Source organism: Lottia gigantea, assembly GCF_000327385.1.
Source record: "Lottia gigantea unplaced genomic scaffold LOTGIsca_153, whole genome shotgun sequence".
NCBI lineage: Eukaryota > Metazoa > Mollusca > Gastropoda > Lottiidae > Lottia > Lottia gigantea.
Genome location: NW_008707846.1, coordinates 237,914 through 253,699, shown reverse-complemented (window position 1 = coordinate 253,699; position 15,786 = coordinate 237,914). Strand labels below are relative to the sequence as shown.

The 15,786-nt window shown below is 37.9% G+C and overlaps 1 protein-coding gene across 1 annotated transcript; it reads left to right on the top strand.

The window, feature by feature from the left end:
• The first annotated feature begins 7,462 nt into the window (after nucleotides 1-7,462).
• LOTGIDRAFT_173251 (hypothetical protein) lies at nucleotides 7,463-15,549 on the top strand. Its single transcript, XM_009050716.1, has 9 exons — nucleotides 7,463-7,506; nucleotides 7,911-8,061; nucleotides 9,598-9,766; nucleotides 10,342-10,479; nucleotides 10,944-11,023; nucleotides 12,200-12,377; nucleotides 12,582-12,722; nucleotides 13,882-14,007; nucleotides 14,582-15,549. Exons 2-9 carry the CDS (start codon nucleotides 7,978-7,980, stop codon nucleotides 14,806-14,808), a joined length of 1,143 nt encoding a protein of 380 aa, XP_009048964.1. The 5' UTR covers nucleotides 7,463-7,506; nucleotides 7,911-7,977; the 3' UTR covers nucleotides 14,809-15,549.
• The last annotated feature ends 237 nt before the right edge of the window (nucleotides 15,550-15,786 follow it).

Below are 15,786 nucleotides of genomic sequence, written 5' to 3'. Positions count from 1 at the left end.
TACAGCTGACCACCTTACGAATTTCCTTGTTTTCCCCGTTATTGTTCCTGAAAATATACTAATTTAACTGCTTCAAATTATGCAATTGTCAAAGTTGTCTTTCTCTGACTGACTGAAGTGACCAGTTTGTCTACCTACACAATTTCTTGCTTTATATTCTTTTTACGTTGCTATTTTGTTCCTAAAATATACAGAAAAAATGAGCTTTTTATTGATTACAACATCACGGATATTTTGAAGGCGAGGTGGGTTGTTCAGGAGATTATCGAGGTCACGAAATCTGTCTACATGCTCTCCTGCTAACATTCTATTTACGTTGATATTTTGTTAAGTATATGAAAAAATAGAGTTACCCATGGTTTATTTTGATCACATTGTCACGAAAGGTTGTGAAGGCGAGGTGGATTAAGCAAGTGATTATCGCGGGCAATGTAAGCAGACTATATAATTGCATTATATCCGAATTGTGCATTTCTTAATCCAGTCCACCTTCAAGTTCAATACATTCTGATCACAGGTATGTACCAATGCACCGAGAATTGTTCTCTGTGGCTTTCAGCATCCATTGAAAGATTGTAATGCTTTAGTCATTCTGATAACAGGGGTGTGCGTATGCACCAAGAATTGTTCTCTGTAGTTTTGAGAAACCATGATAAATTTTATTTCTCTAGTCACTATAATCTATTATCTTACCACGGGCACCTTGCATTAGTTAGAACAAATTTATTTTCAGACTGAAAATTGAAATGTTACATCGATGTTATCAATATTACCAATACACATAAAAAGCTTACTGTCCCTTTAAAAGACGACCAATAGCTGTGACATTTTTTGCAGAAATTAAACAACTATAGTTTAACATCAAGATAAACTTAAAGGGATTGTAAGGAGGCTTTCTAATTTTTTACATGTGTATCGGGGACACATGTGATAAAAGCATATTTTGCGATTAGTGATATCACCAAACACTTAGTTTTAGTGGAATTGCACGAAGCACAGAAGTCTGATTGAAAATTTGAATGGTGCAAATTGCTGCTATTAGTGTCCCTGATAGAAAAAAATTTGGAAAACCTCTTTAAGAGACAATCAAAGGCTTGGTCGAAGATTTTTTCTCTGTTAAATGTTCCCACTAGTCTTAGTTTGTTTACTCGCGGACTTTCTTTGCACTTTTCATAAAGTTTAATATTTGAAAGTTAAAACCCTCTTCGAAACAAGCTGACCTGATGAGTGTTGTGTATCCAAAACACGAGCCGACAGCACAATTACAAACTTCTCATTAAAATACCAGTACCTTAGATCTTTGTATTTGGAAGAAGTCCCACTTCCGTCACTGAAATTCAATTCCACTGTATAAGTTCACGTCCATGCCAATGTCAAACAACTATACATTATAAAATGATCAGCAAGAAGTCGTCGTTATAAGATAATTATGAGTCTATTGAATGTCACGAAGTCTAATGATGATCTCGAATATTGATAACTTTAACCTAGTCTTCGATCTGAGTTATAAATAGCATCAAGCTTCTTAAGATAGAACAAATTACCAAGGAAGCTGCATAAATTTGAATTCGGATGACCGGTATACGTTAGCCAAGATATCTCGATCATAACGCCTCAAGATATCGTTCTTCCCCAGAAGAGTTCTTCCAAATCTATATCTCTCCTAAATCAGTCAATTTGAAAAGTATTCCACTTGAAAATAGTATTCAACGATTAACCATGAATGTATATAAAATCAAACTCCACATATCGAGATAGTTCAATGTGACCCTTGGTCCGAATGTTCGATTTTTCTGTATGTCACCAGATGTGCACCATTTCTTGTTGGCATCTTGAAGACATTTCAATTAGCAATATTTCAACATTTACGCCTCGCATATTTGCATATATAAATTATTTACAAAGTCTGCCACGGTGCACCCAGTAAGATAATCATATCCTTACCGGCCTAGAATCATAGGTCAAAAGGTCACATTCTTTTACGACCCTTGAAACATAAAATAAAATCACATACCCTTACCACCCTAGAGTCACAATACCACATATCCTTACCACCCTAGAGTCACAATAGCACATACCCTTACCACCCTAGAGTCACAATACCACATACCCTTACCACCCTAGAGTCACAATACCACATACCCTTACCACCCTCGAGTCACATACCACATACACTTACCACCCTAGGTCGCATACCATTAACACTCTAGAGTCACAATACCACATACCCTTACCATCCTGGGTCAAAAGGTCACATTCCCTTGTTACACTAAAGCCCACATACCCTTACCACCTTAGGTCGCACCCCATTAACACCCTAGAGTCACAATACCACATACCCTTACCATCCTGGGTCAAAAGGTCACATACCCTTGTTACACTAAAGCCCACATACCCTTACCACCCTAGGTCGCATACCATTAACACTCTAGAGTCACAATACCACATACCCTTACCATCCTGGGTCAAAAGGTCACATTCCCTTGTTACACTAAAGCCCACATACCCTTACCACCTTAGGTCGGATCCCATTAACAAACTAGAGTCACAATACCACATACCCTTACCATCCTGGGTCAAAAGGTCACATTCCCTTGTTACACTAAAGCCACTAGCCCACATACCCTTACCACCCTAGGTCGCATCCCATTAACACCCGAGGTCATTAGACCACAAATCTTTACCACCCTACAGATATAAGACCACATTACCTTACCACCCTACAGATATAAGACCACATTACCTTACCACCCTACAGATATAAGACCACAGTACCTTACCACTCTACAGATATAAGACCACATTACCTTACCACCCTACAGATATAAGACCACATTACCTTACCACCCTACAGATATAAGACCACATTACCTTACCACCCTACAGATATAAGACCACATTACCTTACCACCCTACAGATATAAGACCACATTACCTTACCACCCTACAGATATAACACCAGAAACAATTGCCACCCTAGGTCAAAAGATTACATTCTCTTACAACCTAATAGACATTAAATCACATACCCTTACCAACCGAGAGATATAAGAACACAGACCCTTACCACCCTTGGTCAAAAGGTCATATACCCTTACAACCTTAGAGTCATAAGATCAATATCTTTACCACCCTAGATACACATTACGACAAACGATTATCACTCCAGGCACATAAGACCACATACCCCTACCACCCTAGAGTCATTAGAATGCATAACTGCCAGAAAGTATTTATGCCCTCCCCTGTATATGTAAATGTTTACGCCCTTTTCAAATTTATCTGATATCCATTAAATTATATTTCTTTTTTTCCTGTATTTAACTTACTCTTAAACTGTCCAATCCTGTTTTAAATGTAATACAATACAATGGGAAAGGGCGAACTCTAAAAGAGGTGAAGTGGGAATAACGTACAAAATGGCAGAACGGGATGGGGGCGAAATAGGAAAGGGGCACAAAAAGAGGGCGAATCGGGAAGGTAACTAAATGGGAAATAGCAAATGGGAAGGAGCGAAATGGGAATAAATTGAGGACGAATTTGGAAGAAGCGATACAAAAATGGTTTGCACCTCCCGGTTATGATACAAAATATGTGTCGTAATGCTGATCAATTCTATTTTTCGCAAATTTTCTAGGGATAGAATTTTGAATTCAGCCTCGACAGTTGTCCCTATTTCTTCTCTCTGTAGACTTGCGCCGCTACATCCATCACACAATAGCGATTACCAGTTGCGTTGGTTGCGAATAATAATAGTGGTCCAGAACGCAACTCGCAACTCAATCTGCATTCAAAAACTGGTGACAGCTATAGTGTGAACGCCCCTTAAAGTCCACAATATCGTTATCAACGAACCTACTGTAAATATAAAATAACTGCATGCTTTGTATACGCCTTGTTTTATTCAAATTTAAAAAAGTCGGTCAGCTATTGATATTCATTGCAGCAATAAAATTTCCTTCTCAGGCACAATCGACCTTGAGACATCCATATTTCACGTGATGCACGCGAAATGTACCTGAAACCGACGTTATTTATCACTTATTAATTAAAACCTGCCAGAGTTTAACCGACATTTTATATTGAAAGATGATATACATACACATACATTTATTAATAGTAACGATCGAAACAGCTGATCCACCACTCACCGAGTTTCTGGCCGGCCGGTAAGGGGTGACTCCAAGCGAAGGTATTGTGATCTCCTTCATCCTGAGATCCCTCTGTAAGTCAAATTAATTCCATTGGTATGGCGCTAGCGTAAGTTGCGAACCAATATTGTGTGTTAACCTTAAAGATACTTTCCTACATTTCTTTTTGTAATTTTTATTTCTGGGTGAAGGAGCCGGTGGACTTCAACCAGTCTCTATGGTCAAGTGTCAATGCTGCAACATATCAGCAGCCATCAAGTGATTATAACAGAAATGTGTTTTAAGCCCCGAGTTAAAACAGTCTAATTAAAATGAACTTTCGTTCCGTTATTTTCACGAATGTTCGTCTTTAGACGCTTACATAAGTGGCTTTATTCGAATTAAAACCTAATAAAAAAAAAACGAAACTTGGGGCTTTTAATTAAATGTACTTAGATTGTGTACATTGTGATTTAGATGTACATACAGTAAGAATAGTGTACATTCTCACTTTGATGTAATTACATCAAATTATATCCCGAAATTTGCAAATTGTGACTTTAATGTACCTAAAATAAAGATATTGGCTTTAATATGAAATTGTTAACCGACTTTTGTGAGACGAGACAGGTCTGTGGTTTTATCTGTATAGAAAGGTGAAGGATAAAACCCATTCGTTATGAATGATCAATCAGCTGAGTGAGGAAAACTCGGCTAGCGAACTGCTTGTGGCTTAAAGGGGGTGGCTCGCGTATAGCATGTGGAAGCCGAGAAGGTTCAGTGAGTTAAGGTGGATTTATACTTCTGACGCCGTCAACTGCCATTATCTAGCAAACGTTGCGCTAGTTGACGACGTCGGTTCAAGATTACCAACAGACCTTATCGCGCGTTAGCACCATTGTCCCAAGTGTAAACACACGCGCGCAAACGCTCTCATGCAGCAGACCTATTTTCAAAGCTTATTGTGACAATAGGACACTAAACCGGTGCTACAAGCCATGCACGTTAAAGCTGCCTCAACAGTTGGAAATTACTGAAAAAGAAGGCCACTGTCCTGGAAAATTGTCAACGCTACATGGAGTCCGTCTTCGTCTGCCTTCTCAGTTTTTTAAAATTACAGAAGTACAGAAGTGTAGAATGTTAAACTAGATTCACTTCATTTCGTGTATAACCTGCTTCACAATTGCCCTCTCCGTACTTGGTTATAGTGCAAGTCATGGCCACCTCGCCAATTTAGATGTCCTGGGCTCGACCTTGGAAACGGTTTAATAGCTTCGGAGGGGACAAGCTAGCTAAACGAAGGACGCAACAACGTATACACGTAAACAGTCCCACGACAATAGCATTTCTCAAACACACAGGCTAATGCTGCTTACATGTCCTCATTGAACATGTTACAAGAAGTAAAACTCCTTTTTAATTCACTTCATTCGCTGGGTGAAGCTGTTTAAGTTGAAACGGTCACATTTAGGGAAATTTATTGTATTTTTATTTTAAAAAGTCGGTCACACATTATGTAGTATTTATATAACTAGAAATAAAGTCAGGGCGAACTTTTTAAAGTTAAATGCTGACTCTCTCTCACATTACAGCTGTCTGCAATAAAATGAACCAATTATATTGTCGCAATACTCATCAATATTTACCAAGCTATCCAGTCGACCCGGTTGTAAATGGGTATGGATAATCCGGGAAATATCAATGCCAAGAGGTTGAAAGGATCCTAAAGAGGTTTTCTAAATTTTTAAAGCGTTTTATGAAGTCACTAATCGAGTGATAAGGCATATTTTGCTATTAATGACGCCATAAAACACTTAGTTTTAGTGGACGGTGGCGGCGCCAGTGGGGGTGCAGGGGGTCTTTGCCCCCCCCCCCCCCCTCCCCTAAAGTGCTTTGTATCCCCAATTGTACCCCTCACTCTATTTTCAGCAAATCTAAACCTTTTTTCTCAAAAATATGAATGCACAAAATCAATTCATTTTTTCTCTCTAAGACGCTCTATGAGAGGCTTGCGACTATGACGCCACCACAGAGTAGCCAACATGTGATTTCAGCCTCAGCAGTTGTTCCCAGTGAGTCAGTCTGCCCCCTATTTTGTACCCCCAGTCTCGGAAGGCTGGCACCGTCACTGGAATTGCAGGAATTGAAATTTGGAATGGAGCAAATTGATGCTACCAGTGTCCCCGATACACATACAAATTTTAGAAACCCTCTTTACAATCCCTTTAACTGTGAACCTAAGTTGTTATCCTTGTAAAATATAGTTGTTTCTTTCTTTTTAGGGAATCAAAAACTCATCTAAAACTAGTTTGTTCTAATTGCCATCTAAATCGAATTGTAAGAAATATCACATCGATCTGTTGATGCGATGTCAATTTCAAGTGTCACGATCGAATATTCTGGTCAGATACGATCTCATAGGTTCCGATTGATGGCTTCCAATGTTTCGATTGAGTCTACGATTGGTTCTCGATCTAAAACGATCGGATTTCCAGAATTGGGATTATCTAGTACGTGCAGTCAATAGCCGATACGAGCAGATACGAACAGATACGTTCATCAAATACGCGATTTCGTCCGCGAAGGTGGTCAAGGGTGATCATTATTTGAGCTACGACTGGGCCCCTACTAGTATCGAAACATCTCGACTGGCCATAGACATTTAAGGAATGAATGTGGATCTTGTTATCGTTATGGGGAAATAAACGTTGGTTTATCATGTGACAAGACATATGACCCGGCGAAGGTTTATTGAGTGAATGATAGTAGAAATGTAAATATTGTTTCTTAAACCATTATGCAAGGTTCCACTATCACGATTCGCAGAACGATTGAAATTGTGGTCTCAATCGTGGACTAATCATTGTGCCCCTTTAAGACTATCAATCGGTCAGTTTTGGGGTGGCAATCTCCTGTAAATTGATTTTTTTTTTAACTTTTACCATTTGTCCATAATCATACGACCGATTACCAGTCGGAATCAACGTATAAGATCGTAACAAAGCGCGACAGAGCCCATCGTATCGTGCTTCCAAATCGTGATGATCGGGATCGCTTTTTGTCAATCTAGCATGATACGTTGAAAGTACAGTATAACAGTTGTTGTAAGGATGTAGACGACCCTTCAAACTACAGGCCGCCTGTTCTGGAACTGATTAGAAAGGGGTGCAGCAAAAGGTATAGTGTTAAAGTCCATCAAGGGGCATATTTCAACTCGGAAGGTTTATTCTAAAGATTGAGTGATTTTGATTGGTGTAAATTTATGTGTGAAGTAGAGACTTAGAGTATAAAATCTAGAATAGAATATATTTCCTTCATCAGCTGATTGTTAGATCGGACGGTGAACATCGTGCTGAATCGCTGAATTAGCTTCAAGGTGAGAATAGGCGAGGTACGATGTCCCGTTGTGGTTTCCGGTGCGGTGTACGGTGCGGTGTCCAGTGCGGTATCCGGAGATGTCGACAGTTTGGTGTCTTCGCGGTGCAGTTTATGATGCAGGATTTTTGAAAAGAGAATAGCGAACCGTGTCCACATCGTATCCGAATACGTGTATTCATTCTTCTATTTTCTTCTGTAACGATTATCGCGAACCGTACATTACATCTTACGGCGTATAGTACCTCGTCTATTGCGGTCACACGCGAGTACTTACGGAGTGGGAATATAGAAGAAATTGGTCTGCGTTTTTTAGAGCAATATCTTGTGCTGACTTGCGGGTTTTCATTTCATTTACGTCAGATTTCGTAGCGATTTGTGTCTTAAATTTATTTTCACCTGCAGAGTTTACATGAACGTCAACGACTCGTCGAAGTAGATGTTTCAGTTTTCCAGTACAGGTAACGGCACGATGGCATCCGATGATACTGTCCTACGGTCTGACCCATTGGCTGATCCGATAATGGAAATAGGATTTGGTGTATTCAAGGCATCGGTAAGATTTTTAAAAGTTATTCATCTCTTAACTAGATAGATATACATGTAATAAGAATATAAATAATGCATAGAGTAATGAATTAAGTGCAATGGGTTACTAAAACCTGATTTACATGGAGCTTTTTCGACGAGTATTGAGCGGCAAGTGATATACTTTAATATTCTTCCTCTCCGTTTCCTCGCTGTTATCCAGGCAGGCAGTTTCTTGCCAAAACGTCAGTGGCTCCAGTAGATGTGTATTGTAATGGAATCCCTTTCACAGGAAATTGTTTTTTGACACATGCTCTCCATTTTGTTCTGGGGTTGGGCCCCTTACAGGTGGGGGGCATGTCATCCTTTAACGCAACTTTTACTGTTCCTTGTTTTTCAAAATAGTGTGTTAAATTTTAATGACCATTGGATATATTTGGGGCGTGACATATCATTTAAATATGGGACAGAAATAGGCTCCTATCCGTAGCATAGATAAATCTGTTTACTCCTAAACAGAAGCCTTCTTCATGTTACATGTAATTGGATGGTTGATCATTCGTAAACCATTTTTTTAAATTTCAATTTTTTGTTATATTTTCATTTGAAATATAAGTACATCACTAAGCTTCAAGGTTTGAAGTTTGATAGTAAACAACTCTAAAAAAAAAATTCGGTCGATTTTTGTAAATTCTCAAAAATTGTAAGAGAAAGCATTAGCCTACTTGAATGAATTGAATTGAGTTAAAAATACACTGAAAAACAACGATATTATCCAAGCTTTACTCTTAAAGCGATTGTAAAGAGGTTTTCTCAAATAATTTTATGTGTATAGTAGACACTGATAGCATCGATTTACATTCCAGTTTTCAATCAGACGTCTGTGGTTCTTGTAATTCCACTTAAACTATGATGTCACTAATCACTAAGTCCTTCTATATGATACAGTATATTTCGCGATTGGTGGTTTCATCAAACTCCTAGTTTTAGTGAAATTGCAGGAACCACAGACGTCTGATTGAAAATAGTAATGGTGCATATTGATGCTATCAGTGTTCCCGATATGCATAAAATTTTTAGGAGACCTATTTACAACCCTTTAAAGCAACCATCAAAACAATCCAGTACTTTGATATTAAAGAACTGTGTTATACCATAATATATTCCCTTATGTTATTTGTTTTTTTATATATGTGCTCCTCGCTTCTAAATGTCATCCAAATCTTACCATGCCGTATAGTAAGTTTAACAAGGACGGCTGCGGTGGCCTACTCTTTTCCAACTGACAAGGGATCTTTAACACGCAATCTGCAGAGCATAGCAACTTGCTCACTAATTGAAATTTGAAACATATATTTTCATGCGAGCAGACGTCTTTAGAAATTGTTAGCTGATTGTCATAGCAAGGTCAATCTCATTAAAATAACATTACAATTTCGTTTCCTATTTCTTTTCTTAGATTGTAACCTAATGTAAAATGTTGCACGGCAGTGGTTTTATTGTTTTTTTATTTTTTTTTTTTTTTTTGTTGTTGTATGTTTTTTGGTTTTCTTTCTTATTTTAGTTAGTATGTCAAGCTATAGAATTGGGCATTTTTGATAAAATAGAAGTTCTGAATAAGAAAGTCACTGCCGTAGGCTTTGCTAATAACTATGGATATAAACCGGAAGTTACAGAAAGAATATTAGATGCTTTGGTTTGTTATGGACTCTTGAACAAAAGTAACAGTCAAGGCAAGTTATTTGTTTTACCTTTTGGCGGATGAGTTCGATCCTATCCCTTTTTGACCAGACTTCGCTCCATCAGACCAAATCTCTATCCCTTAAAGGGATAGATGCGCCATTTTATTTGACCAATCATACTTTAGTCTCAGAAACGGGAATTTTCTGGCTAAGCCAATCAGTAATAGTGTTCATAGCTCACCGTCGAAATTTGAGCCTTCAAATTCATGTGTGTTGAGAATTATCCGTGTTTGAATGTTATAATGACGACTCGTCTTTTTAAGATACTCTGTGATGTATAAAAGAAACATATTTAGGAATAGTGCGTAAAATACCTAGTTTGAAGTAATTTTGCGATTTTCTAAAATTTCTTTGATATGAATTATTATATGAGGGGATCGAGTAGGGGTCACAGGTAATATTTTTCTAGGTAAAATTAAGAGAAATTTTACAGTGGTTGGGGAGGGGGGGGGGACCGGCCCGGCCCCTTTCTTGTGAGACTATGCCAACCACATTGCCCACTCCTTGGAACGTAAATGCCCTCACTTCAATATCCATGTACAATTTATTTGGTGTATTTATTACAGATGAGCCAGAATACAGTAACAGTAAGACAGTTCAAAAATATCTGTTAAAATCTGATCAACCTTGTTTAAACAGCACTTTGCTCGGTATCCGACTCTTGAGCCAGTTTGTAGATAAATTGGACACAGTTATAAAGCAAGGTACGTTGGAAGCAGCTTGGGTCATTCGGCAATCCTCAGCAGTTTCCGTAAAGCTGAATCTGTTGCAAAGTGTTAGTGTTAACCGATTGATCTTCGGTTAAGGAGTCGTTAGCTAATCGTAATCATTGAACCTTTATCAAGAGGACGATTATAACCTTAAGCCTATTGATTGGTATTCGTGGTCTGATCTTGATGCTCGACCAATGGACAGCATAGAGCCTAGCACAGGAGTGCTAAAAAAGCAGCATGAGAAAACAAACACAAAAAGCACTAAATTGTCGGAGAAGCATTATATATTTCGCCCATAGATGCCAAAGAAGTATCATATTTAGACCAAAGGTGGTAGAGAAGCATCATATTTAGACCAAAGGTGGCAGATATGCACCATCATCGCCACAATTTTCCTGTTAGTTAAAACCGAAGCAGCCCAATATGAAGGAAAGCTCTATTTTCTGATATTATAGGATCAAACAATACTGTCTATGAACGTCTATTAGATGGTTCTGAAGACGGAAGGGATTTCACTAATTCAAAACTTGAAAGGGTGAGGCACGTTTCTTCCTACCTTTTTCCCGTCCTTGCTTGTTTCGTTCTTCCGTCTTGCTACGCCCTTCCTTAATTTCTTCTTGCTTGCTGACATCCCCCTTCCGAAGAAATTTAAATGTCAAAGCATTGACGTCTTACATACTTTGCGCTATTGGCCGATAGCCCTCCCTTGGATATTCTGTTTTCCTCTATCGGCCAACCTTATGATTTATATACTGTGTTGCATGCTTTTATCCTTATTGGTTGCTTCCTTGCTTTCTTCTTGCTTCCTTCATACTTTAATTCTTCCTTGCTTCCATGTTGGATTCCTTCTTGCAGTCCTTGTTTAGTTCCCTGCTTTCCCTGCTGACGTTCTTCTTTCTCTCGTGCTCATGCTTTCTTCTTGCCAGAACGAAACATCTGTCTCTATTCCAGCCTCTTATAGCTATTTGGACAGATGTCTGGCTAGTGTAGAGACAGTAAAAATAGGCCCTGTAAAATGGGGTCATTCTGCATCTCCGTAGGTGCGGCGGTTTGAAACCTATATTTGGAAAGATGAATGTTTTTGTAGTCACTCTCCGGTTACACCAATTTTTTTTAATGAAACTAATCTCGCTTCGGCCATTTAGAACTGCGTGCGCAGCCAAAAGTTCAAAGGTCACAAAACAAAAGTTATGTTGATACCCAACATCAATAAACAGTCATCGTAAAGGTAATTTAATATTATGTAAGATAAACGTAAATTTTTCGGACTCTATTCCAGTCGACAACTGTCAAAATATTCACCAGAGGCTGGAATAGAGGCAGGTGTTTCGGACTGCCTTATTGCTTGATTTCATGCATGCACTCTCTTCCGTGCTTGTTTGCTTGCTTTTTTTCTCTCTCCCTACTTGCTTTCATCTTTCCGTTCGTGCTCGCTTTCTGACTTTGCTTTCCTCCTTGGATTTGGATTTGTTTGCTTCCTTCTTGCTCGCTAGCTTGGCCTCCTTCCTTCCTTCTTGCTCGCTTCACCCCATCCTTATTGTATTGCCCACTTGAAAAAATGGATTTCCCTACCCCCAAAATTCTGAAATCCGAATAATCCCAATACTGCAACCACACACCATACACCATTGCACCTCCAGATATATTACTTTCCCCTCCAAACATACAAATCGTCACATGCAAATCTGTTCTTTATTCCAATTTTTTTCAGCAAGAAATCAAAACAGATCAAAATCAGAATCCAGTAGCGGAGAGGAAAAAAACGAATAAAACTGATTCGAGCGCACACTCATTCATGGTACAAATGGATTCATTGTTGCGGCCAGCAGTGCACGCTATCACAGTTGCTTTTGATGTTGCCGGCCATAAAACACTTTTGGATCTTGGTGGTAAGAAATTCGTAACCATTTGATGGGATTGAGAAGACAAATTCTTTTATTTGGCATACAGATTTGGTTTTCAAATTATAGGTTTCATTTTGGAATTGCCATCTCACTGAACATTGGAATGTTACATAACATAATATAAAAAGTTGAGAAAACCTTTTCACAAACCCTTGAAATGAACATTATATAGGTTTGTTGTCTTCGCAGGTAACTCTGGTTATTTGGCGTTTGAATTTATTAAAACCTACCCCCAGCTAAAGGCTATAGTTCTAGACCGACCACACACCATTCAGCTTGCTAAAAAGTATCAGCCCGCACATACGAAATCGAAAGTAGAATTTATTGAAGGTGAGTATAAGTTTGTACTCAGGGTGGAAAAGATGGATGGATATCTACAAAATGGTGATGGTGGTGGGGGTGTGTTGTCTTAGGCAGAAAGCGTTGCGGTGAAAGACTTAAAGACGATAATAGGATTATTTTAATACCTATAACTATAATTGCCCCTGATAAACTTACAAAGACAAATCAGAATGGTGTAAATAGAAGCTTTAAGTGTCCCTGGTAGACATACTAAGAGTAGAAAATCAGAATGGTGTAAATAGAAGATATAAGTATCCCTGATACACATACAAAGACTAGAATATTAGAATGGTGTAAATAGAAGCTATAAGTGTCCCTGATACACATACAAAAACTAGAAATCAGAATGGTGTAAATAGAAGCTATAAGTTTCCCTGATACACATACAAAAAACTACAAATCAGAATGGTGTAAATAGAAGCCATAAGTGTCCCTGATACACATACAAAGACTAGAATATTAGAATGGTGTAAATAGAAGCTTTAAGTGTCCCTGATACACATACAAAGACTAGAATATTAGAATGGTGTAAATAGAAGCTATAAGTGTCCCTGATACACATACAAAAACTAGAAATCAGAATGGTGTAAATAGAAGCCATAAGTGTCCCTGATACACATACAAAGACTAGAATATTAGAATGGTGTAAATAGAAGCTTTAAGTGTCCCTGATACACATACAAAGACTAGAAATCAGAATGGTGTAAATAGAAGCTATAAGTGTCCCTGATATCAGAATGGTGTAAATAGCAGCTATAAGTCTCTCTGGTACACATATAAAGACTAGAAAATGAGAATGGTGTAAATAGAAGCTATAAGTCTCTCTGGTACACATATAAAGACTAGAAAATGAGAATGGTGTAAATAGAAGCTATAAGTCTCTCTGGTACACATACAAAGACTAGAATATTAGAATGGTGTAAATAGAAGCTATAAGTGTCCCTGGTAGACATACTAAGACTAGAAAATCAGAATGGTGTAAATAGAAGCTATAAATGTCCTTGATACTTGCTAGAAAATCAGAATAGTGTAAACAGAAGCTATAAGTGTCCCTGATACTTTCTAGAAAATGAGAATAGTGTAAATTGAAGCTATAAGTGTCTCTGATACACATACAAAGACTATATATCCTTTCTTTTTGTTCTAGGTGATTTTTTTGATAATAAAAAGTTCCCGGAAGTCGATCTGATGATGTTGAGTCATATAATACACAATTGGGACGAAGACAAACTAGATATTTTACTAACTAAGACCTACCAATCTCTTAAACCTGGTAAGTTATGTTTTTTTTATCTTACTTTGGTGTTCTTTAGCACATCATTTGCCATCGTGTCTAAACCACACCCCATTCGTCACACTTCCTTGAGGACGTAGGTTAGTAATAAAAGTGAGGCAAATTACGTATATTATAAGACTATGTTAAAACCTGTATTCGGAATACGGTGGTCAATTACCTGGTTACGTCGAACAAATGATTTATCTTGGCATGTGAAGTCCGGTGATCTTCACTCATAGGCGATTCAGCTGTAAATGGGTACGTATAGTCAGAGAAGATCTATGAGATTTGGCCAAAGATCAGCTGGTTGGTAGCCAGGTACCTTGTGATCGTTATCCTTTTACAACATTATTCTTTCTTTCTTTCTTTTGATTTGGAACTATATCAAATATCGACAGCCAGTATAATGGACTATCCCAACCTCAAAACGAAACCTTATCATAAAACGGCTGACTGGGCTGAGATCCGAGGATAAAAATGATATTCGAATGTTTCGGTCCTTTTTTTCTACGGGTGTCTCTGATTGCCATCCAGTGTCTGATGAAATAACGTGGGTTATCTTACGTTTCAGGGGGAACTTTGTTGGTAGCCGAGAAACTTCTGAATGAAGACAAAATCGGACCAGAAATTACGATCCTTCTCGACGTCACAATGACCACCGTTTGCAACGGAAGGGAGAGAACTCTGTCAGAATATCAGAAATTGTTGGGACGTTACGGTTTCCAAAATATTGAAGGAAAGAGAATCGCTGGAGTAAATTATTTTGATGTCATCATTGCTCGAAAACCCGACATTTAGATGGAATATTGTTGATCAAATATTTGCTGAAAGGGGCAGTCTGATTTTTTATCAGTAGATTGAAAGAAAAGTTAGGTGCTCAAATTAGACTAAAATAGAGAGATCTATACGTGTTCCTGGACTTATCTGGAAGTTTGAACTAAAAAAAATCCCGCCGTTAATTTTTTACGCCAAAAATATTTAAAAAGTTTAAAAATTTAAATTCGTCGTGTTATATTTGGTAGGTGTTGAAAATTATTGTATGTATTTAAAGTTCGCCATTCGTTTGATCAATCATACCTTAGTCTCAGAAACGGATTTTTTTAGTTTAGCTAATCAGTAATAGTGTTCACAGTTCACCGTCCATATTTGCGTCTTCAAAATCATGTGTGCCCCAACTTTCGTTTCGTTTTTCATTAGTTTTTTTTATAGTTAGTATAGCCAATTCAGAGTAATGTCTAACGACCGGACTCTTAAACATTCAAATTAACCTTTCAACCTTGTCTGATGACATGATCTGCTTGAACCAATCAAATTCCTTCAATCTCTCATAAAAACGCGAACGCTGGAGAAGGCGCAAATTTGATTGGTTATAGCTGATTAGGTCAAAGGGTTATTTTGACATGTTCAAGAGTCCGGTCGTTAGACCTTACTCTAAAGTGGCTACACTAAAAATACAAACTAATCAGAAAACGAAATGAAAGTTGGGTCTAATTTTTATAAGACTGGAATTCTCCGCGTTAGAAATTTAATAAGACGACTCGTCTTTTCTTGTGACTCTGCCACATATAGAAATGACATTTATAAAAACAGAAAATGAAATTCCTAGTTTTAAATATTTTTAAAGGAATTATGCGATTTTCGTACATTTCTAGTACCTCTGAAGACTATTGACATATATTCAAGACTCAAATCAACCTCCTTGAATGGCAAATCTTTTCCCTTTAAGCAAAAATAATGGCACTTATATAATGGCACTTATTTCTTCTTCACATTCGC